The sequence below is a fragment of the Ornithodoros turicata genome, chromosome 1 (genome assembly GCF_037126465.1).
Source record: "Ornithodoros turicata isolate Travis chromosome 1, ASM3712646v1, whole genome shotgun sequence".
Classification (NCBI taxonomy): Eukaryota; Metazoa; Arthropoda; class Arachnida; order Ixodida; family Argasidae; genus Ornithodoros; species Ornithodoros turicata.
The window spans coordinates 136,328,907-136,354,893 of NC_088201.1; the positions used below are offsets into that span (position 1 = coordinate 136,328,907).

The window sequence follows — 25,987 nt, forward strand, 5'->3', positions numbered from 1 at the left end:
CGGCGCAACTTTGGAAGAGGTGATGAGGGACCGCTTCGTGACAGGGTTGTCGCGCATTGATATTCAGAAATGCTTGTTCGCTGAAAATGAGTCATTAACCTTGAAGCGTGCACTGGAAAAAGCACTCTCATTGGAACAAGCGAGCAAGAACGCAACAGACTATCACAGTGATATGAGTGCTAACCAACAGATTCAGCGACTTCGGAGCGAAGGAAAAAACTTTCTGTCGAAACATAAACAGCATAGGGGTTGTTATCGCTGCGGAGGTGAAGGCCATGAAAGTAAAGATTGCCGATATCGCAACTTCGCATGCTTCAGGTGCGGAAAAAGGGGACATATTCAAGCAGCATGCATGTCAAAAGTGAAAGAATTGCGTTTTCCCAAGTTCGCCTTGGGAAAACGCAATTCTTGAGTTCAGAAAACCACGAAGATTCATTTTCGCACTTGCGTGCCCTAAAGGGTACGGCATCTCCCATTTGCTTCGACATGACAGTAGAAGGGCAACTTCTTAAGATGGAGCTGGACACGGGGGCAGCTGTTTCCGTAGTTTCGGAAAATGTTTACAAGGAACTGCTCCAACACAAGACATTAGAGCATACCGATGTTGTTCTCCGTACCTACACGGAAGAGGCCATAAAACCTTTAGGAGTTGTTGTGGTCAACGTAGACTACAAAAGCAAACATTACTCGCTACCACTGCATGTCTTGGACAAGCCCGGTCCATCGCTTATCGGCCGTGATTGGCTGCGCCATATCAGACTGGACTGGAGCGTGCTCCACAAGCTTAACGCCGTAGAAAGCAGCAAGGCGTCGTGTACAGAAGCCGCGAAAAGACTGTTTTCGAAGTATTCACAGCTCTTCGACAATGAACTGGGATGCATAAAAGGAGAAAAGGTGCAGCTGCGTCTCAAACAAGGAGAAAAACCGAAATTCCTCAAAGCACGACCAGTACCATTTGCCTTGCGCCCTAAAGTAGAAAAAGAGCTGAAGGCTATGGAAGAAATGGGAATCATTAGTCCGGTTATGACATCGGATTTCGCTACCCCAGTGGTTCCTGTCGTAAAGAGCAACGGCCAAGTGAGGCTATGCGGGGACTACAAAGTGACCATCAACCCACTACTTGAAAGCGTGCAGTACCCGCTTCCGCCAATAGACGACCTTTTGGCGGACCTGGCAGGGGACGTCAAGTTCTCTCGGATTGACCTCAGTCGCGCATATCAACAGATAGAGGTTGATGAAGATTCCCGAGACTGCCTAACAGTTAACACTACTCTTGGACTGTACCGAGTAAACAGGTTGCCGTTCGGCATCACAACAGCACCCGCGCTTTTTCAGAAAGTAATGGACACAATGCTCAAGGTGTTACGCGGGGTGACGTGTTATCTGGATGATATTCTTATCACTGGCAATTCGGAACAAGAGCACTTAGAGAACCTGGAAGCTGTTTTAAAAGTCCTAGTACAACGGGGCGTACGCGTTCGTCCAGAAAAGTGCGAATTCTTCAAGGAGTTCTTGGAATATCTAGGACACGAAATTGATTCTAAAAGCATCCGACCATCAGCAGATAAGGTTAAAGCATTGTTGTTGGCACCGCTCCAACAGATAAGAAGCAGTTGAAGTCGTTTATCGGATTGATAAACTATCACGGGAAATTTCTACCTCGGTTATCGACGGTGTTGCATCCTCTGTACCGACTACTACAAGAAAAAGTGACTTGGTTGTGGGACTTGGAGTGCCAGCGTGCGTACTCACAAGTGAAAGACTTGCTCGCGTTATCAGCAGTGCTTGCGCATTACGACCGCGACAAACCCGTTCAACTGAGCTGCGACGCATCTCCGTATGGACTAGGTGCAGTACTTTCTCACGTGTATGACGACGGTTCAACACGACCAGTAGCTTACGCTTCTAGAACTTTGTCAGACTCTGAAAAAAACTACAGCCAACTAGAAAAAGAGGCGCTCATGCTTGTGTTTGGTGTTAAGAAATTTCATTTTCATCTTTACGGAAGGAAGTTTGTGCTTGTAACTGATCACAAGCCTTTGCAGTGTATCTTCGGCTCGAAGAAGGGGATACCGACGATCGCCGCAGCGAGGATTCAAAGATAGGCAATCTCGCTTTCTGCATACGACTACATCATCAAACATTGTTCTTCGGAAGAAAACAGTCCGCCTGGCTACTTTTCCAGACTTCCACTCCAGACAACGCGACAAAACTTCCGGGATGAAGTGGATTCGTTTTTCACGCTTTGGCTCGACACTTTACCAGTTACCAGCAAGGACATCGCAAGAGAAACGACGAAAGATCCTCTCCTGTCCCGAGTACTGGAGCACACCATGATAGGCTGGGCAGCTGAAATTAAGGATCCAAGCCTGAAGCCCTTCTTTCAACGCCGGAACGAATTGTCCGTACAGCAACGGTGCCTCATGTGGGGTCTTCGAGTAGTAATACCGCTGAAGCTGAGGAACAGAATACTAGATGAACTACACAGCAGTCACCCTGTAGTAATTAGAATGAAAGAACTGGCACGTAGCTTCATCTGGTGGCCGCATATAGATAGGATATTGAGACAAGAGTACGGAATTGCGACGACTGCAAACGTCACCGTAACGAGCCTGCTGCAGCCCCTGTACATCCATGGGAGTGGCCAACCCGACCATGGGAACGGATCCACGTAGACTTTACGGGACCTTTCCAGCACCACAACTTTCTTGTTGTAATGGACGCGCATTCGAAATGGCCAGAGGTTTGGCCCATGTCATCAACATCGACGTCAGCAACAGTGGAAAAGCTACGGGACTGTTTCAGCAGGTACGGCATTCCTGAGACTGTCGTTTCAGATAACGGTCCGCAATTTCGGTCTGAAGAGTTTAAGTCCTTTCTGCGCAACAACGGAGTTCGGCACATAGCATCGGCTCCGTATCATCCGTCTACGAACGGTCTTGTGGAAAGATTTATACAGTCGCTCAAGCAAAGTTTGAAGAAGAATCGGGTAGAGCCTCAGGTGAAGAGTACCTACAATTTCCTACTTGCATATCGTACGACTCCACACGCTACGACACGGGAATGCCCAGCAACATTAATGATGGGGAGACGAATTAGGACACGTTTAGACTTGGTGAAACCGTCAGTATTGTCTGAAGTACGTCACAAACAATTCAGGGGAAGTCGCACCGACGTTCAGTGGTGCGTAACTTTTGTGAAGGACAAAGGGTGCGTGCGCGAAATTATCGCGGGCTTCCGAAGTGGTTATCTGGTGTTATTGTGAAGCAGACAGGCCCAGTGTCTTTTGTTGTACGAGTTGCTACTTCCAGGGGCACACTTCTGTGGAGAAGGCACCAGGATCAACTTCTGGATGCGGAGCAGGGCGTTCCACCTGGAACTACGTCCTCCGAAGAATTGTGGTGGGATTCACCTTTAATTGCTCCGGGTGATCGCAGCAACACTTCTATCGTCGACGCAACGCAGCCATCTTCATCGGGAGAAGGGTGCCAAGGAGCCCATTCAGTTTCAAACGGTGAAAGAAGATACCCTCAGAGAATGCGGAAACCGCAGGACTTTTATCGCTCAAGTTAAAGTATCTTGGTTATTGTTTTTTGTCATAAAAGTGTCTAGTGTGGCATCACTACTATTTTTGAACTTCAAAGTAAGATGTTATAATTGAAGATAAACTACTTAACATTAAGAAGGGAGCAATGATGTGTATAAGCGGTTAATCTTATCGCGCGTGTTGTGATTCTGTTCCACGTGCCTACATGTCTTACCTTGATAAGCAGCGCCGCCTAACTGTGTATAAGATCGCGCCGTAGGTGGTTCTGACTCTCTTTTGTACTTGCTACGTGGCTCGGAGCTGTGGGGCCATGATGTGCCGAAATTAAAGAACCTCTTGTTGGATGTTCCAAGTGTTCCGTGTGACTATGGACATACACAACAGTTAACTGACATCCTTCGAATCCAAGCATGTACGCCCTTTGCCGTTTTCAGAAGTTCCATTCTACTGATCTGAAATATATTTAGAAATGTATTTTCATGTGTGCTAAGAAAAACTCTGGATCCCAATACTGACAATCCAATGACTAAACAATTAAGGTAGCTAAAAGCATAGAAGGTTCAACTTACCTAAGAGTGCCCCTAGGAAGGTGGTGGTTGCTGCCAAGTTACCCCGGTCCAGAGGAAGGTACTGTCATGCGTGCAGAACTCGATGTGCAGATCACGGCACACCGTCCCGCGCTTTCAAGCAGGACGCCGTCCACTATTAACAAACGAAGTATATGCCGGGTTAACCAACTTTTCTATGAGGCAACACCACTAGCCAATGTATACCGCGCTGAGCGTTCCTCTTCCTTTCCACATTGCTGGACAAAAGTTTTCGGAACACGCGAGCGGCGTATTTTCTCCGGCCAGAGACACCATAGCGGCGACAGGAAGCGGGCGAGTTCACTCGTTCAGAGGGATGATGGCAGAGTGCACTTGTGGTGACCCACCGTGGTAGTAGTGGTAACTTTGCCTTTGAAATGGTTTCGTCTTCGCTGTACTGCACAGAGCGCGAGTTGCTATCGCCGGGAGGGAGTCTCTCCGCTATCGTATAGATAACGGGGCGCTACGATAAATTGAGACGACAACGGGATGCAGAGGCCTACCTTTTTTCATCTCTTTTTTTATTCGATAAAAACAGAAGGGAAGAGCGTGTATCCTTGAGAACAAACAAAAACAGAAAGGGTTATACGATACCCCCCCCCCCCTCTTCCGCAGCAATAGCGAAGGTCATTCACACAGGCAGGGATGCGTATAGCCAACGGACAAGGTCCACGTCTTCACGTTGTTAATACCACTCTGCTTCTATACATTCCAAGAGTAGTCCATAAACTCCTTGTAGGCGTTCGTCTCCTGCTCATTCTATAATTCAGGGTTCCCCAGACGTTTTCGATAGTCCGGGCTCTGCGCAGACCATGTCAGCTGCATTACACCGAGAAGGCGTTGGACAGTTTTGCTCCTATGGACGGAGCTGCCATCGTGCTGGAAATGGTAGCATCCATCCTAGAACGGCTGGTCCAGAGCATAGGAGGGATAACACAGCAGCGTCCTCTTGATGACCCCTTGTGTAATGCAGCTGACATGGCCTGCGCAGAGGCCTGACTTAAACGTTATCGAAAGCGTCTAAGGGATCCTGAAGAACAGAATGAACAAGAGACGGACTCCTACAAGCAGCAAAGATGCACTCTGGGAATTTATAGAAGCAGAGTGTTTCTTACTACGTGAAGACATTGACCTTGTCCGTCGGCTAAACGCATCCCTGCCTGTGCGCATGGCCCCCGTTATTGCTGCGAAAGCGGGGGCGACAAAGTATTAAAAGTGTATCGTACCCCCTTTCTCTTTTTGCTTTGTGGTCAAGGGCATAGCTGTTTAGTTCTGTTTTTGTGGAATAAAAAAAAGAGATGAAAAAATGCTAGGCCACTGCATCCCGTTGTCGTTTCAATTTATCTTAGCGCCTCGTTATCACTACGATAGTGGAGAGACTCCCTTCCCGGGATAGCAGCTCGCGCTCGGTGCAGTAGAGCGAAAACGAAACCATCAAAAGCAAAGTACTGCCACGGTGGGTCGCCACAAGCGCACTCTTCCATCCCCCTGAACCATGGAGGAAGGAAACACAGGAGCGGCCCTTCCAACCTTTTGCCATGGGCACGGGCGTGCCAGCCTTCGCATTGCATTCTGGGATGCTCCTGTCTACCATGTGACCGCTCACGTGACCCCAAGAGCATGCGCAGGGCAGGTTCCAATGCAGACGACGGGAGTCGTGATTATCTTGCAAGTTCAGATATCTGCACAGTGATGAACGCCGCGCGTCCAGTTTTATTTGTGCGTTCGGAGGTCTACACTAGGTTTACCCTTATACTACTAGATCAGTCACGGTCTGCAGGACAAGCACGCAGGACTAGAAACATCATTCGTGGCAGCGATGACGACGTGGACACGTTTTGTGTGTTTGTTGCTGAAGTGGTAGAGCATGCCAGCAATCGAACTTATACAACAATGGAGGAAATAAAATGAATCTGCAGCTGTAGCACAGCGCCAGCTTGCAAACGAACGATTCAAAATGACTCTCTCACAGACAGGGGTACGAAACAACCGATCAATTACGTACTTACGAATGAAACGTTATTCCCGTGACAGAGCTGCTTTCTGTTGAACGACAGCCGCAACCGTGGTACGGGCACGTTAACAAAACGTTGTTTCCGCAGTGGTGCTCACATTTTAAGAGTAAGTGACATTGGAAAAGCATAAAAGCACGGAAAGCAGCGCGAGCAACAAAGCGTTGCTAAACCAAAACTTTAGAGAGGATCACGTGGTGGACAGGAAGTAATGGCGGTTCCTCCATGCCCTGAACGAACGAACTCATCCGCTTCCGCTCGCCGCTATGGTGTCTCTGCCCAGAGAAAATACGCCGTCCGCGCGTTCCGTAAACTTTTGTCCAATACTGTGCAATCAAACCATGGTCCTTGTGGCCAAGGTGAATGCACTTTACTTTTCGTTATCCAGGGCTCCGGAGGGGGTATATGCGTTTATTTCGAAAAGGTCAGCCTGACCGAAAGTCGGCTTGCTATTCCTAAAACTAAAATATAGTACAAAGATGAAGCGCTCCGGGCAAATCCCTTCACAGTAATGGCGATTTCGGGTGATGCACCTGGTAATCCGAGCGAGAGCGCCCAGGTCCAGTGCATGCTCTACACGGGAGTCGTTCTGTGGCAGTCGACACCCGGATTTATCGAACGCTCTACCGCTCTTCCGCGATGGTCGCTGCGCTCTCTATGCACTGTGCGTAGTCGTGTTCGTGAACTTCCGGCATGTCGTTGGCGTCGTCACGCACTTTCACCTGATCCCAAGAATAGCTTGTGGGAAGCAGGTCACATAATCCTCTTTGTCATTTGCATTATCGGTGTCAATTGAACTTTCATTGCTACTACTTTCGTAAAGATCCGTGCCGTCAATGGTGAACGCAACAAACAAACTGATGACAGGCCATGTGACAGGAAGCCATGGACAGCAATGTGACAGGCCATGCGCAGGAGCAATACGTAGCAGACGACACTCGCGAGGCGCATATATGCGCATGCTCGCCGTCGAGATGGAAGAAGAGAGTTGAGGGCGGTTTTGGCTTGGCCTCTCGCAGCAAGAGCCAAAAAAGTGCTCTTGGGGCGAGCGAACTGCTCCATAGTGCATCATCAGAACACGCGGCTCTTGCTCTGGCCGCACCACCCGAATTTACCGCTCGGGTTCGGGGCAGAAAAAAGTGCCCCAAATGCATCACCCGAAATAGCCATAAGATACCTTTTATCCCTACTTTGTATCCACAGATCTTACCAGTAATTGTGCCTTACTGAGCTATTCTCTTTTGTCCCACAAACAAATCTATGGCCCTTGTGAACAAGGTAGATGACCTAAGTGAGGTTTTTGACCACTTTCACGTGGAACGTTCGTGGAAACAGTGAAGCTGGCATGGGTTTTCCCCATAATACAATTTTCTGTGCCACTGTTCTACGACTAAATGTGAGTCGTTGACACTTCGTTTATTATCTTGTAAACCAACATCTGGCCTCTGTGCCCAAGGTAAATGCCCTTAGTCCACAGGCCTCGACTGAAACAATTTTAGGACTGGCAGTGATGGCCACTAACTACTGCTACAGTAGTTTAACTATAACTACTAACTACTTTGCGATTGAGCAGTTTAACTAGTAGTTCAACTACTTTTCAGGGGAGTAGTTAAAACTACTTCTTTAACTACTGCAATGTAGTTTAACTACATCTATAACTACTTAACGTTGTCCATCAACACCAATCCCTTGTAGTGTTCTTGGACACCTAAATATGAATCACAAGCAATGATAAACTTTGGCTCAAGCCATTGCTACGATCGTCAAACACAAAGCTTGCGGCGAAATTCTTTTTGTGCCTACGCGATAAACTAAATTGCAGAATTATTTCACTGCAAATGAGGCTTCACTAGACAAGCATTATTTATTTATTTATTCACATACCCCAAAGGCCATACCCTAGGGGACACCAGTTGATACGTGACAAAAGGACGAGGAATGGTTGTTCACGAAAGTGGACTGGAGGCGGTCAGTTAAGAACATAGTAATCCAGGAGAGAACATGTGCATCAAGGCCTAGTTGTGAGAGTTTAACCATTAATCTAGCGTGCGGTACAGAGTCAAAGGCTTTAGCAAAGTCCAGGAACACGGCATCTGTTTGAGTAGAACTGTCCATATTTTAGTGGAGGTCGTGGATAAAACCAGCTATATAGTTGTGAGAAATTTTTTCGGAAGCCATGCTGGCAGGGGGAAAAGTAAGCATTTGACTCTAGGAAGTTGATTACCTGCGAATATATAATGTGTTCCATGATTTTGCAGGGGACGCGGGTAATGGAGATTGGCCTATAGTTCAACGGTGAATGAGTGACACCACTTTTATGCACTGGTGTTATCATTCCCCGACGCCAGTCTTCTGGCAGAACTGAACTATTAAGTAGGAAGGGAGTTGCCTCAGGAGAGAAGCCGCCGATATTTCGAACAGAGACTGTTCTTTTTCTGGGCACCGTCCTCATCATTGGCATGGTATATAAAGGGTTAGGTGTGACGTGTTCAAAGGTTCATGCGAATTGTCCCTTTAAATCATGCCAATGATGAGGACGGTGCCCAGAAGAAGAACAGTCTCTGTTCGAAATATCGGCGGCTTCTGTCCTGAGGCAACTCCCTTCCTATACATCTCTACCGGTTCGCTGGATTTCTACCCATCTATGAACTATTAAGTGATTGTTGGAATATTGCAGCAAGAAATCTGCTCGAGTGAGCCTTTGTGTTTTTAAGAATTTTGCTGTTTATTCCATCGAAACCAGCAGAGGAGGAAACCTTGATGGAAGAGATAATCTTTTCAATGCCAGCAGGAGATATCGCTATCGGTGACATGCTATTGAAGATGGATGTGGGAGGCGCGGCAGGGGGAGTTGTGTCTTCGTTGGTGAGCACGCTTGCAAATGCGTTATTGAAGATAAGAGAACATTGGTTATCTCTAACAAAATTACCATCACGATCTTTCAGTTGGATGTTTACCGATGGAGATTTTGGGTTTATAACTTTGTAGAATGCTTTGGGTTGTGCTTCAAGAGGTTAACGAGGCCCTCGCTATAGAACCTGCGTTTTGAAGAAGTCACCAATGAGATGTATTTCCGGGCGCACTCTTGATATTAGCAGTGATGATGCAGACTTACAGCGCTTAGCAAGCCTGTACAGACGTTTCTTTTTACGGGCGAGCAGTTTGATTTCATGATTGTACCATGGGGCATGACAATGTGTCTTGATGATAATGGATGGTATATAGGCTTCAATAAGTGCATGAGTGAGACACAGTGTCCACTGGCTCATGGTTTAAACGTTCCTCCTGTTTGTCGTGTTTTTTTTTTTTTTCAGTCTGTCTTGGTATTATTATCCCGTCTCTTTTTTTTTTTTTTTTTAAGGGGCGCAAATAGATCGCGTGGAGGGAAGTTGGCCCCAAAACGCAGCATCTCCACGTTGCAGCATGTCGCAGAATGCGGCACCTATTGTTTGTCATCTTCTTTCTTTTTTTGTGTTTTTATCGCTTGCTTCACAACATCGCGCCCACTGTAGTGATTGTTATGGGGAACATTGTTTTTGGGGTCAATTTTGCATAGTGTCTGCAGTAACGAAGCAAGAGATGCAAAGCGCCACACGCAGCGATCCCATATTGCAAGAGGTAATGCAGCACGTGAAGAATGACTCGTGGCCATCTTCAGGATCACGCTCCGAAGACATTCTTCCGTTTTATCGATGTCGTGGAGAATTTTCAGTCATGAACGAACTTTTGTTACGAGGTGATCGTGTGATTGTGCCCATGGCGTTGACAAGCCGTTTCCTGGAGCTCGCTCCTGAGACTCATCCTGGGATTGTCCGCACAAAACAAAGACTCCGAGAGCAGTACTGGTGGCCTGGCATGGATAAACGAGTGGACCAACTCGTCGGATCTTGCAACGTTTGTCAGTCTGCTGACAAATCAGCGAAAACAAGTGTGCCACCACTGCACCCAGTCCCGTTCCCAACTGCACCGTGGTCAAAACTTGCTATCGACATTGTTGGACCTTTCGACCATTTCCCAGCGCATTGCAAGTACGCCATCACACTGGTAGAATACCACAGCAAATGGCCTGAGATTGCTTTCGCTTCATCAGTTACAACATCTGCGATTACTAACTTTCTTAAACACGTATTCAGCAGAGAAGGCTTTCCGGATGAAATCGTTACTGACAATGGTCCTCAATTTGTTGCAACAGAATTCAAGGATTTTCTCCACCAACGTGGCATTCGGCATTCCAACATATCACTGTACTACCCTCAAGCAAACGGGTTGGTCGAAAGATTTAATGGTGTATTGAAGAACATCATTCAACTATCCGCATTGGAGACCAAGCCTATTTCTGCTGCGGTTCTGGAGTACCTCACAGTATACAGAGCAACACCGCATGCTACCACGGGGGTGCCACCAGCAGTTCTACTTCATGGAAGAAATTTGCGAACACGCTTACACATCGCGGGTTATAACCAAACTCATCTCCCCAGCTCGACAACGCAGAGTGCGGTACTTGAAGAACGCGTCAAGATGAGGCAGTCGAAACAGAAAGTGTACACAGACAATCGTCGTGGGTCCCATGCAAGAAATTACGCTGTAGGCGACTATGTGCGTGCCCGTTATCCGCGTCGCCAACGGAAAGGTACTTTCCGATTCAGCCCTCCTCTGAAAATCATCGCTAGACGTCGCCCTTTGTCCTTTCTTTTGGAGGACGGGAATGTTTGGCATTCATCTAAATTTGCACCTGTGGCAGCATCCAGCGTCAGGAATCGCACATGGAACCCTTGGTTTTCCGTGGAATCTCCAGCCGAGCCCCAGCCTCGTCCCTTGGACTTTACATCTACACCAGTGACTTCACCATTGCCTGCACTTCAACGCAGTACAAGGAATCGACGACCACCAGTTCGCTACGAGGCTACATGAAAGAACGAGAATTTTGTGTGGGATTTTTGTTGGGTTTATTTGGGTTTAATTCCGTTACGGAACAGTTGGTTTACAAGGGGGAAGATGTGGTGTAGTGAGAGGAAGAAGATGTAGCCACATCATGGGGGGCACGTGAATAAAGTGGAAGACGAGGAAGTCTTCTTTTGGGAACAGGCTTACAGGAGATCGGACATAATTTCTTCCGCTCTGAGATACAGGTGGAGACACCACAGCTACTGTTGGATTAGAAAAAAGACTTTTTTTATCTAGGTCCCTATCATACTACTCAGAGTCACAAACCTGTCATAAACGTTTCTGACAAGTCTTAGTCTGTTGTATAGTTTCCAGATGGTCCGACGACGATTTAGATAAGCTATTCCAAACTACAGAAGAAAATTCCAGTTTACTTCTCACAAGGCTATAATACAGAGAAACAAGTGAATGCATTACCTTGAATGCCTTAGAGATACAAGAAATAAACTCCAGAGATCTCACACCTGCAGAGTACACATGAGAAACATGGTGATTGAACTTCAATGCACTATCGAAAAAAAAAAAAAACCCCGCCAAGATCACGGATAACCTCAACTCTCTGTATCAACAACTTGTCAAGACCATAACTAAATTGTACTATTGGGGTCTTCTTCCGCGTGAACGATACAATTTCAGTCTTGGATACGTTCAGACACATTATGTTAACTTTAGCCCGCTTCTTAATTTCTTCTGGATCCTCTTGCAGCAATAAACGATCCTCCATAGTTGAGACGCAACGACAGATATTTTACATCGTTCGCAAATAAGAGTACACGAGACCGCTTAACAACGTTCACAAGGTCATTAATGAACACATAAAACAAGAGCGGTCCTAAGTGAGTACCCTGAGGTACGCCAGACACAGACAGGAATGGCCCACGCAGTGCCCACTCGTGCAATGTTACCTCTGTCCGAAGCTCTTCAACAACGTGCAGTAATCTTCACACAAACCATGCAGTTGTAATTTCCAAAGAAGTAACTGATAACTAACTTTGTCAAATGCCTTAGTTGGGTAGAAAAAATTATGTCCACTTGCTCACGGTTACAAATGAACGGAGCAATATCCTAGCCCATGAATGTACACAGATTCGGTACCATAGATCGGTTTCTCATACATCCACATTGCTCAAGGCAAATTTTTCTGCAAAAGTAGTTATGAAAACGTTCATACAGAATAATCTCAAATCCTGTCGAGAACGCACATCGCGCGTCTAACCTCATCCTCATTAATTTCTTTCAAAGGAAGGCACTAACTACACTGAGGACGGCATACATACAGAAAAGGGAGTTAAACAAGAGGGGAAGTGGGCTGCAAATAAATTGCTCACCCTGTGGGCATCAGATACTAGACCTCCCTGTTCTCGCAGTGTAATGTTATCATGATGGTTGTGCTTCCTGTGCTGCTTAACATATATCCAGAAGTCACGAGGACTCCGTCTAAGCTTATGTTCGGTAGATTTCAAATACAAAGCCTTATCTCTGCAAAGAGCTTATTAGACAACGCGCGTGCCGCACTCAACTTGTCATACCTGTACTGGGTGAGATCCCTTCTAAACATACGGTGATAATAAAGGTTGCTTCGCAAGCATTGTGAGACTCTCAACTCGCGAGAGAGGTACATCAGCTACATCAAGAGGAGTAATTGGAAACTTCGAGAAGGCGAAATTTAGTACATTACCTACACAATTACGTCTTTGTGTTGCAATTGGCCACAAAGGTTAACAAAATCAGAAAGATCAGGCTTTTATTGCAATACCCCACTCAGTGTGTGGGTCACACGGTCCCAGCTAACACCAAGTAAGTTAAAATCACCGTATATCTGAACCGGTATTTTAACCTTATGCGACACAGCAACAAAGTTAGCACAACAAAAACCAGGAGGAAAGTAACAGTTCTCTAACAAAATATTAAAACCATCGAAGGCAGGAACTTCAATCCAGACACATTCTAAACCATATTCGAGGTCACTTCTTCCATATGCACAAAGACGACAGCCCGTGGCGATCAATGCTCCACCGCCGTATATTTGTCCAGTTGAAGCGTAATCGCTGTTCCCCCGGAAAAAGCTTGATATCCAGGTGGATATGTTCGTTCAGCCATGTCTCCGTAAGACAAATAACACTATAGTTACAAGAAGAAGTGTCACGGATGAACTCAGATGAAATAGTCGCAAGCCACGCACGTTTTGATAGTAGACCGATCCAAGGTCGCATCAGGTGGGAGCAATAGAGATCCGTGATTCCTCTAACTACCCCCAGAACCCGTGCAGAATACAGCCCTCTGGCCAGTGCTCAGCGTTATTGATGACTTCGAAAGTTTCTGTGTCACAAAACCCATTGAAAGAGCAATAGGAATCGAACTTAGTTTTGAGCCTATTGCAAATTACAACCTTGCCTCTCAATATAGGATCCAACAACTCGTAAACTTCTCATGAAAATAGTTATAGAATATGCCATAATGACCGTCGGCAGTAAAAAAAACACTGCATGGCAGTGTTGAAGCAGCAGTAGTCTCAAAAAATCGACGCATGTCACATATCATGAATATAGTCACCGAATGTCAATGACCGTCGGTAGTTACGAAACACTGTATGACACTGTTTGAAACAGCGGTTGTCCCAGAAAATCAATCCATGGCACATACAAAAATAGTCACAAAATGTCATAATGACAAAGAGCGGTCATAAAACTCCACATCCCACTGTAAGAACAAGGGGTTGTTGAATCAGCAGTCATAACCTCATGACACATTGGCGTAATCCTGGAAGTCCTACTCATGACAGTTTCCATGACGGAATACATTTACATCTGTTGCTTGGATTAAATTGGGTAGCGCTGTGATTAAATTAAATGACCAGTGAATTAAAGTGAGCGGCAAAACCTGTAGATCCACCCCTGACTCGAAGTGCTCAACGGGCACCTGGAGGCTATCCAAAATGAGACAAGGAAGCAAACCTAAATATGATCATAGTAACGTCGTCATCGACGAGTCAGCAGGTATCATGGGATATCGAACGATAAATACACTTGCGTGCTTTTTTCATGCCAAGAAACGAGAAAAGTTTGCCTACCTTGCGGATGTCACGCAGGTGAAGCTGTGCAACAGCTCAGCTACGCTATTGAGAATGTGATCACTGGACTCGCGCCGTAAATCATTGCGTGATATGATAGGCTACATGCAGCCAGTGCCGTCATGAACTGGAAGGAAGAGGCCCCCGCTAAGCTAAGCTCGCCTGAAGGGGCTCCAAAAAGACACATTTCGGGCAGAAAGACGGAACATTAGGACGAGAGAAGAGAGGAACATCAAGAATACGGGAGGTTGAGGCATTACCTGTGGTCCCCCCGTGAGAAAGGTACACTTTTGTCCAGCATGCGGTAGGTGGTGAAGGATGTGAACTAGGGGGAAGCGGTGCACAGTCTTCACATAGAGGATGTACCTACAGCAGGTTGCCGTGAATAGCCCTCTTCTAACACCGCAATCGACCGTGCAGAACCAGGAGTTTGCATTGCCAATGGATATCACTCTCAGGTGTTAAGAAGCCACCTGCTATTGTACCACACCGGTGACGTAGCTTTTACAATTCGCTGAAAGTGACTCTTGAAACGTGGGATTGCCTTTCGAAACTTCAGACGCCCAGTGGAAGCAACGCTATGATACAGAAACAGAGGTTTGCTGCCTGGGAAGAAGCAGGAACTGTATGGAAAAGGGACACCAGTTCTTGGGGTACTGGAGCCAATCACCGATGTTCAGAGTCGGAGAGAGATGCTTGAGAGTGAGAAGGTAGTGCTCCCACAATACTACCAAATTGTCAGTGCTAAACTTCAAGAAGTGCTTTCTAACATCAAATCATCATCAAATGTAGGAACAAGTCAGAAGACACGTCTGATCTTGGCAATGCTACCAAAGGACGTATGGATGACTGTAAAAGCCACCTGTCACGCCTTTTGTGATCACTTGCCCAATTAGTGGCAGGAAACAACAACCACGAACTTTGGAGGCACGGAAAGCACGCCTCACATTTGGAAGTGTGGAAAAAAAGCTGCAGTGCTACACAGGTCCCTCACAGCCTCAATGACGAGTAAGTGGCTTTGAAGACTACAGCGGACTGTTTGCACTAGTCACGAAGTACAGTAAAGAACTCCAGTTGAAGTTCCAACAATACAGGCATGAAGATCCTCCTTCAAGTGGTCACCTTCACGTGGACTACTGGAAGTTAGCCAGATAGATATGCTATGCTTGCAGGCATGTCATAATCGGTCTCTCCAATGGCAGTTGCGACGTTGAGTGCAGCTTCAGCGAGCTGCGGTACTTGCAGAAACCATTGAGAACATCAATGGATGACCAGCACCTGAAGGTACAAATTATACTTTGGTGAATAACTAATAACTGATACTGCCTATCTACCATAGGTGGGCATCTCCCTGCGGCCTCACTCATCCTCACCTCACGAAGCAGACTTTATTGGTCACTCATCCTCACCAAATTTTCCTCACCAGTAACTAAACCTCGGTCTCCCTCACCCTCACATTCCATTTTAAATTTTGCCCTCACAAACCTCACCCCAGGACATCGGGATCCCGAGAGGCCTCACCATCCTCATCCTCACATGCCTTCAACTCATGAGGCTATTCACAACACTTATGGCCTCACGTATCTTCACCTCATGATGGTCCTCATCCTCACGTACCCTCACCTCATGAGGGCCCTCATGTCCTCACAGCGCCTCACGTACCTTCGCCTAATGAGGGCCCACATGTCCTCACGAGTCCTCATCCACACGTGCCCTCACCTCATGAGGGCCCTCATGGCCTCACGACCTCTCATCCTCACGAGCCCTCACCCCGTGAATACCCTCATGGCCTGACGTGTCTTCAAGTCACTAGGAGGCACATAAGCCTCAAAAGAACTTTCCGTCATGTTCACATGAGGCGTCGGCGTTGAACTACTGTGCCGGTAGTTGGTACTAATGATACTGCAGGGCATTAAACTATTTATAGGGTTTCGTGCTGTGCTCGGATAAATGTGGTAACAGTTGGTACTGTTACAGTGAGGTTTAACGTTAGCGTTTGGCATCAGCAAAGAGAAGCCCGAACCCATAGCCTCATCCGTGAGGCCCCTCACGAAAGGCCTCACGGCCTCATTCGTGAGGCTCCTCACGGAATACTTTGTACCCTCACGTATTAAGGACCTCACGACGACTGGCCTCATGAAGGCCCTCACGGTGGGCCTTATGAGGGACAATGCCTCACGACTGTCCTCGTGAGGAACATTCAGCGTGGTCTGGCCTCACTCACCATCACCTCATCGTCGTTATGAGGGTGAGGCGTCTTTATGAGGGTCCTCGTGAGTGAGGACGCCCAGCTATGCTATCTACACACATCAACGGTGAGGAAAAATTTTATTTGTGCTGTTTAGCCCGAAGAACAACCTGAACAAAGGCATTTCATTATATTTTCTTGTTCACAAAGCAGCACCCGATTTTTACACCCCAATTTTCAAAACAAATGAAAACCGAAAGCCTCAGGCCCTATGTATCGTGTATGGAAAAATACAAAGAATGACATTGAAAAAATGCTCAAAGAGCATTTATTGTCACTATTTCAAATGCAGTATTGGGAAGAAAAGTTGGGCTTTAAATGGTACTTAGTAGGCACATGTATACACTTTATATATATATATGTTTTGGCATCATCGTGGAAGAGCAGACTACTTCTAGCCATCCTCAATTCTACCTATATGACGGAACCTTGCAAAGGCTGCTTCATACCTAACCTTCGTACACATTCCAAATAAAATTGAGGGTGAGAGATGAAATGATGAATCGAAAACCAGAGGAGGTTAACAAATCAGGGTTTTATTGGCACATTTCTATACCACTAAAAGAGTAAGCAGTGAAAACCTGTCAGAAAGTTCAATTTAAAATTCTAAAATGTTTCTGCAGCTGTAGTACTGTCATCTTGATACATCACTAGACTGCCGTCTTTAAGGAAATTCCCCGCAGTACACGAAGCCTAGAGATCAACATGCAATAGATGAGGAAATGCAAATGAATTCAGACAAACATCAATTACTTTCAGCTCCTATCGCACTTACGAGGCTATAGTGCGAACCAGAGTTGAGAGAGCAAGGACGATCCTCACAAAAATGGTCTCTGCGTGAATGTACTCATCATGCCAGTTGTTTTGCGCTGCATCCTTTTTGTCTCCTCTCTCGCCCTCCTCTACCACCAACGTCAAATTTCATGTGTAGATGCCAGTGAGATTGCGAACACAAGCATGGATTCGCTTTATTACAAGGAAGTAAGCATTTTAGATGCTTACCATGCAGTGCAAGAGTCCCGTCATCACACATTCATAAACACAACCGTGATATTAGAAATCGCGCCCAAAGCACCCACTCGCGAGACTTATAAAAAATGCCATGTCTCGAGGCAACAATGTCTTGGGCCCGAAATGGAGCGCCACAGCGTAGCTTCCTTCCAAGATGGTCACCAGGTGGATCTCTGCCGCTTCCAGGAGGGCTTCCAGCGCTTCTGCCGTCATCCTCATATCCGTCCCAAAAGACCCGAAGAGAATTTCGCGCACTAAGCGTGAGAACGGTAGGCGCGGAATTAGGAGTTTGCATGACCTCTGGTACTTGATTATCTCCTTCACTATCGTGCTGTGCTTGATTCTTTTCTTAGGCGCCGATTTCCTTCGTGATCTGTTTCGGGTGCTCGTAATCTCTGGCCTAGTTGTGCTCGTGGGCTACATTTTCTTGTCGTTGCAACTCTGTTGAGAGGAGAGGTTTGCACATTGGTGAATTGGAACTCCAAGCGTGAACCTGTCTATGTAGGTTATTTTAAAGGGGACGGTCACATCTGTAAACACAACTCTGAAACCGATACCACTGCGTTCGACACCAAAAAAACACAAACTTGGCTTTTTTTTTTTCGTCCGAAAAGTACTGTAAAAAAGATACTGTAAAAATGACTTTTCGCGACTTCCGAGAGCGCAAAAAAATAGCGAATTTATGTTCTCGTGTCAACTATAGCCTCCACCAAAACGCGAAAATATCTTCCACTCGAATCAGTGACTTTCGCAGTATCGACTAAACGGCCTCCGCGGCTGCAGAATCTCCAGCTTCATAAGCGAATGAGTGGGAAGGCGGCGCCGTCCAGACGCCCCGTAACTCTATGAGACGCCCGGACGGATGCAGCATTCCTTTTAGAGCACTGCACGGGCCTAATTTTCAGGCCCGTGCTGGCCCAGACCCGGCTGCTATGGCCCGTACCCGGGCCGGGCCCGCCCGAGCCCACCGGCCCGGGCCCTGCCCGTACCCGACTGTTTCCATGTTCAGGCCCGGTCCAAGCCCGCCTCTGCTGTATTTGTTCTCGGGGTTCGGAGTCGTATTTAGATTTACTAAAGAGCACAACGCAGCAAGGAAAAGGACGCAGCTAATTGGTGAGAGTCAGGAGGCACACTCGAACGCAGCAGCGGCTGTGTTTCTCTGCCGGCAAGCCGCTCTGTGCTTGGTGGTGCTTGCTTGGGAACGCAGCGAGCAGCGGCGCGTGGGCGCATGTACATTGCGGTTCAAGAGAGACTCTATTGCACATGCTCCGGTGTTAGTTCCTCTTTCTAGAACTCTCACGAGAACGAAATATATGTTAGGACACCTAACCTAACCGACCCTCTTGCCGAACTCTCATAAAAACGAAACACTAAACCTTACTGACCCTCGTGCGAGACCCTCACGAGAACGAAATATGTCCCAACACCTAACCTAACTGACGCTCGTGCAGGACCCCGCATCAATCGTCCCCAAATGTGTGTGAGTGCGCGCGTGAAATCCAGACCCATTCACGAAATAAACATGATCACATGTAGGAAAGTGATAGTTCTCAGATGAGAATACCTGATATCCCATACCCAATGTGGAAAAAAAGTAACGTGAAAATTCAGCTGTCCAGTCTCGTGAAGTGAAATATGTTCGCGTACATGCCCGACCTTGTCTGGCGTTGTCAAGCCCGTACCCGGCCCGGGCCCGGTGGGTGAAGCCCGAGCCCGTCCCAGGCCCGCCTAAAAAACTGCTCTACTCAGCTGACGTCCTACGATTGGCCCGACGCTAAAGGTCACGTGAGTTTTCCCCACAATAGAAATGTACTACACGTTCATCCCCTGCTACATTGGTGCGAGACGCAACGGCTTGAAACCGAAACAAGCGACGTAAATGGAATGGTGACTTAAATGACTTCAATTTTACAGCGTGCTCGTTTTTATGTTATGGGACCGACAAATTCTGTATGAGGACGTGGATAAGCGTGGATCACGAATGCGTGAAGTTTGGAGGATAAAGAAAGTTTCTTCTTTTTTTGATTGAGCGACGGTATTAGCTGGCGCTGATCACCTGACAAATCACACGACAACAACGACGACAACGATTCAGATATCCAAGTAGCTTCGAGATCAGGGCGACCTACTTGGATTGATTGCAGCTAGCGTATCATTGATTAAACATGTAATTGCATGTTTGAAGTGACCCAGTATGGCATCAGCAGCATGGTGACCGGGCATTACCGGTTGTGGTGCATGGGCCCGTTCACCACACGGTGAGCTGGCCTACACCTGGTGTGGGGAGCATGGTGGGAACATTGAGGCGTAAGCACAATCGAGGGTTTGGAACGTGATTTTACTCCCTTGGTGGTATGGGCTGCCAGGGACGTTGCCGAACCGGACCTGGTACCGCACGGGGTAACTGGAACCGGGTGGGATGGATGCAGACCTGGCGGAGAACAGCCGGAAGATGTGGCAGTGAGGCGGCAGCTGGAGTAGACCGTGGAAGGTAGTGGAGGTTGAAATCAACCAAGGGCCGGTGTCCGCAACCATCTGCAGTTTCCGCGAAGACCGCCTTCTCTCGAGCTGCACCTGCAAGGAACTGTCTCGGCCGCTTCTCTTCGTCCTTCTTCCAGCGCTCACATGCACCAGCGCCACCACACCGGTAATGTGTACAACACCATATCAGCGAGTCATGGTAATTCATTATATTTTCGAGACTCAAGAGTGCATATAGCGTCTAACGTATAATGCCATTATATTATTGACGGGTATTTCCGCTAGCAACCTGACGAATGTAATGACCGAGTAAGTGCATACTGTACAAACGTATAATGATTTGTTAATGCATTATAAAGAATTATGAGGAACGCAACTAAGTACTTTTGAAGGTTAAGAGTAACAGTAACACATTTCTTATCTCTGAGACAAAAATCCAGAGCGACTATGACCGGTATAGCCAGTATACACTGGATTACAGTATATCCAGTGTCACTTTCACTTCTTGCAGTGAAACTCCAGTGCGGCCAGTATCCAGTGTAGGCTGGTTTCCATATACCCAGTGGAAATCAAGTAGGCTGAGTATCCAGTATCCACTGCTTCCCAATGTATCCAGTGAAACTCAAGTACTGCCAGTAACCAGTGTACACTGTTTCCAGTGTCCCCCTGAAAATCCAGTATATCCAAGTGACCAGTATCAACTGGTGTCCAGTATTGCCAGTCTGAAATCCAGTCTTACCAGTGGCATTTCCACTCTCGCCAGTAACATTTCCAGTACAAAGCTTACTGGTTTTTTAAACAGGGATGTCGACAGATGGAGAGAGGAAAACAGGAAGGACGGGGCGGGAGGGTTAGTATGCGTCCTGGGCCGACTTCAGGGGAACTGCACCGACATTCGTCGGGAAAGTCTTCGGAAAAGCCAGGGAAAACCTCAAACAGCACAGCCGGTGGTAGGTTTCGAACCCACCACCTCCCTGTCTTCAGCACGACCTTGGCTACCTACCACCAAAGATTATTGTTCGCAGGAAAGTTGTTTTGCTCCTTACAAACTGAATGTTGAGGTGCAGCAAACGGATTACATGAGCACCGGAAAAGGGCGGATATGTTTATACAGAAAAAAGAAAGGAAGATCAGCCAGCCAGAGGTCGGCTTGCTCTTACTAAAACAAAGAAAGAAAAAGAAAGAGGAGAGAGAGAGAGAGAAAGAAGAAAAGAAGAGGAAAGAAAATAAGAAAAAAAAAGAAAATCACACGCACGGTCACACAGTCACAAGGCGCCAACAAGGTTCGAAGCCTGGAGAAAGCAGAGGCGCGCAGTGGTGACGGCCCACTGGATTGGCTGAGGAACGGGACCCAGTACCGTAGCCAGTGTTATAGTGCTGTGGCCAAGTTGGCATACACGACAACAGAGGGCGTCAAGGTGCAGAACGTGCTGCAGGCAGTCTAGGATGCAGGTGGGGGGATACATTTATTATAACAAAGGAAAAAGAGGGGGAAAGGCCAGCCAAACGGGACGCCAGCTTGCAATTCCGCAAAGAATGCAGTGGGAATTATCAGCCACCACGCCACAGGTAGTGCAGATTGGATAGTGCTGGAATGACGCATTTCAACCGATACAACGGTGAGCGGGCGACGCATAGACGGAGGCGGCAAAGAAGTTGTTCCTGGTGACGAGTGCAGCGACACGTAATAAAGAAGTCCACAGAGGGGTTGATTGATTGCAGGTGACTGTTGTATGAGGCCGTCTTGGTTCTGTGCGCTTGGGGACGAGCAGCACACAAGCGGCGCATAGGCAGACGGCAGGCAGAAATGGTAAGGGGCAGACGTAGAGCGGCATTAGTCACAACCTGTTCAGCATGCCGTGCAGCCGCATCTGCGCGTGAGTTACCGGATAGGCCCCATGACCAGAAAAGCATTGCAGAGAAAGAACGCGACCATTGGCACAGAGCCGACTGTATTCCTGGATAATCATGCTGGCCAGGTCACGTATGATGGCGGGATGGCAACGCACCGAAAGACGGAGGGATGCCCTGCTGTCAGTGAGGACAACCCAGGACTTCTCAGGTGGTAGGCCAGTAATATATTCTAGGGCTGCGAGGTTGGGATACAGTTCTGCCTCAGCATAGTTTCGGCAAATTATACGTGCATCGGGAATCTGCGGCTAGCCGTTGTGATTGATGCCTAATTCTTACGTACGTACCTATAGAGTGTGCATAGGATACCATGCCTTTGCCAAATACAACTCATTCGCACGATTATAATGCCCTTAAAGAAGCATAATTACTGTTCCTAACGTAAAACGCTGGGCATTCGAGAGATATGTGTGCAGTGCATGACTTCGCAAGCAGCAAGTGATGCAGCGGTAACGATACGAGAGTAAAGTCTCGCAATTAAGCCAGCAATTGATTTACTTTGTCAAAGATAACTACAATTTCACCAAAAAATATGTCTCGTATGTAGGTGTAGCACAGCTCGATTGACACTACGTAACGTACATGGTGCTCTTCAACAGTACGCCGCAGGCCGGCAACGCGACAGCATAATTGCACGAACCATAAGTGCAGAGGTGGTATCAACAACGTGTTTTGTCATTGGCGAACCACCCCCCCCCCCCCCAAAAAAAAAAAACAAAAAAAAACACACACACTGGAGTCAAGAACCCTTTGTCGATAGAGTAGACGCTCCCTGCCACCATCGACTGTATATAGTGCAATAAAATGCGCTGTCAAACATGTCATTTCATAAACCCCTCTACATATATCTCTAGTAACACTATTTCCTTTATATTTAAGATCCGACAACTTTTACAGTGCAGTTCGTTTAATTTATGCTATTTGATTATGTGCAGAAATGCAACGTCCAGCATATTGGTGAAACATCAAATTCCGTGCGGGAAAGATGGCCACAAATCCCGCATAGTCAATAATCCCTGTAACGGTACACTTTAATTAATCGGGACATGACTTTAATACTCATCTATCAATTGTACTCCTTCAATCCGAATATACAAATGAGATAAAACGAAAAAAATCGCGACTCCTACCTGATCTCTAAATTTTTCTCCCTTCAGCCACGTGGATTAACCATTGGCATATGGCAATTGAGCCATGTACGCTGGTCCGTTGCAGTTGTTCAATTTGTACTTATGCTTCCTCCGTTATTCAGGAAGCGTGCAGGTTGTGGGTAGATGTGTCTGCAAGCAGGGGGAGGGGGGTATAGCAGCGCGGCCGGCTGTGGATGGCAGACTGCAGATTTGTACAAAATAGTACGCAAAAGTATTTCAGATAGAGTACAAAATACTCAAAACTGAAAGTAATTTGAGTAGAGTACCAAATACTCCAAGAAGTATTTAAGATACCCTTTAAATTACTTTAATATTATTAGTAAGTGAAGCGCGTATTCTGAACGTGGTCGTACAAAGGAAAGGAATAAACTTCATCTGCCATGCTTAAATGTTTCACTTGCAAGGTCTTGGTGTCAGTCAAGTAATCTTTGGTGAAATTTGGTGAACCCAAGTAAACTTTCTTGATATTTTCTGACCCAAAACTTCGTAATCCCTCGTGTATGTAAGCTCGGGACTTTCAACCTCCTGCGTGTGTTTATTGCTTTGATGACCAAGGAAATAAACGCCGGGATTCACTTGTACCTAGTCCCATGGACATTCACCGGGCAATATCAACAGGAACCGTTCTCTGACGAAGTTTGCTATTGACAACAAGCCTAAGCGTGGCGTACAGCTGTACAGCAGGATAAATGACAGGCTCCCGAATCGCCCCCCCCCCCCACCCCGCGAAAAAAAAAGAAAGAAAGAGGAAGAAAAAGGAAAAATATGGTTAAGTTCCAGTGAGCTGAAACACATCCGGAAGTGTGCTTGACGAGGAAGGACAGTATTTTGAGTACTGAGTAGGAAATACCGAAAAAAATATTTCAAATACGTAAAAAATACTTGTCGCAAAAAGTATTGACTAGACTACCGAAATACCGGAAAGAGTATTTAAAAAACTTCATTTTGAGTACGTATTGAAGATACGTACAAGTCTGTCGCAGAGCAACCTTGAGTCTTTCCCGAAACTCCCGAGCAGAGGGAGCATCAGAAGAGGTATCGCGTTCGTTTTTTTTTTTTTTTTGGCTGCCCAAGCGGATAATTTTCCCCTGTTATGTGGCTGTGACACATGGCCCTGTGTTGTATTTGTTGGTGTTGTCCGGTCTGCTTCGCTTTTTACTTAGTTTTTTCGGCTCCCTCAGCCAGAGAAGTGTCTTCGATTGTGTTTTGGTTTCCTATTTCGCTTAGATATTTTTTCCTTTCCCTCTCTTTCTACTCCGATGTATACGTGGAGTTATATGGCTACACTCTAAAGTGCTCCTACCCGTTTTACGTTCTGTCAGTGTAGCCACTGTTAACAGGACTTTGCAATCGCTTTTTACTTCTTGTATAGCATTATTATCCCGTATGCTCTGTAGAGAGGGAGGGATGTCATGAAGGACAATGATATCCCTTAAGTCTGCGGTACAGACCGCCTAAAACACTACGGCCACAAAAATGGCGGCCCACATGTCTGTTTTGGGATATTTCATTTACGAATATTTATAATATGGTACGATTTTCTGGAAATGAAGTGTGCCTTCAGACACAGCTCGATATGGGCTTCCAGAATATCGTTTTACAATGAAATATGAAAGTCACTGAAAAGGTTAGCCAGCTGTAGGGATCGAACCCACATCTTCTGGATTACCGGTCCAGGGCTCTACCAATTGGGCTAAGCTAACACGCCTCTCCAGCGACTTTCGGGGTGCGTCATCTGAAGGGACGACAAACCAGCCACTCACTCTCACTCACCCTCCTTTCACTCTTACGTTTTGCAGTTTCGAAAAGTCAAGGTGCCGCCGGAGCTGACCTCAAAGCTGACCCCGGAGCTGACCTTAAAAAGTGATGCACGCTACGATATAGTATGTGTCAGTTAATTGTGAACTTTGTCTGCGTTTTCACAAAAGTACCATAGCGCTTGCTGTCTCTAGTTAAATATGAGTCAATTATTTGTCGCGCAACTCTCGTATACACCGTTTTATTTTGCAGCAGCATAGTACGAAATTTCAGTGTTGATGGTTGCAAACACGGTTTTCTCTCCTGTATTTAGACATAACATAATAAGAAATACATGTTGAACATTACGGGGAGCTCATCGTGTTCTTGTCACAGAATATCTGTTTCACAAAAGCAGTGCAGTGCAGGAGTGAGCACTGACCTACACATTTCTAGTTAGGCGAAGTCCAAATATATCGCAAGAAAGAAAACTGAAGCAGTCTTCGAAAACCACACCGAAGGTTTTAATTAGACGACAGGTGCTTTGATCGTTACTATGCGTCATGCCTACCATTAGCAAGAAGATTCTTTCTTCGCTTTCTTTCTCTCTTTTTATCCTTCATCCCTTTCACCAATGAGTGTCTTTGACAGCAGCCACCACATCCGGCCTGCCATCCCGCTGTTCGTTGTGTTGTTGGCAGCACTGCTCCTTGGCCTAGTCTTGCAATTTCGCAATCCTATCAGACGATAAATTGGCACAACTCAACATGCTCTTCCGCGTTTCTGTGTTACGCACATAGCGTCCGTGCGTTGTTTGTCTAAGAGGGTTGTTTCATGGAAGTGAAACCTAAGGTTCCCCCTTTATCTGCAAAATCAGTGGTGTCCACGACGCCTCCGTGGTCGCTTCCAGTACCATCGATCGCATTGCCAATTCCTGGTCTTAACGTCAAACGAAACCAAGTGCCTACATCAGTTCTGAAACAGCTTGCAGCGGATATGATGCACAGTCGATATTCTGACTCTCTGCAGTTTTCACTGACAGATCCACCAGCCATGAATGTTCATCATCTGCATTTGTTATCCCAACTGATGGCGTGAAGTATGGATACCGTCTCTCACACCGCACATCATCAACGTCGGCTGAGCTATGCTATCCTGTTGTTTCTGGTAAGACGTCGTGTGATGATCCGCAGACCGGGGTCGTATACTCAGATTCAAAGGCTGCTCTTCAATGTATAGCCAACATGGGGATACGTGGACCGCTCGCCCCGGTTGTCACTGATATACT

The 25,987-nt window shown here is 46.7% G+C and overlaps 1 protein-coding gene across 1 annotated transcript; it reads left to right on the plus strand.

Annotated features, from left to right (window-relative positions):
• Positions 1 to 486: 486 nt before the first annotated feature.
• On the plus strand, positions 487 to 1,617 carry LOC135385665 (uncharacterized protein K02A2.6-like). Its single transcript, XM_064615122.1, has one exon. It carries the CDS (start codon positions 487 to 489, stop codon positions 1,615 to 1,617), a length of 1,131 nt encoding a protein of 376 aa, XP_064471192.1.
• Positions 1,618 to 25,987: the final 24,370 nt, after the last annotated feature.

Coding starts and splice junctions, on each gene's coding strand:
- LOC135385665 (XM_064615122.1), top strand. CDS start 487: ATGACAGTAGAAGGGCAACTTCTTAAGATGGAGCTGGACACGGGGGCA.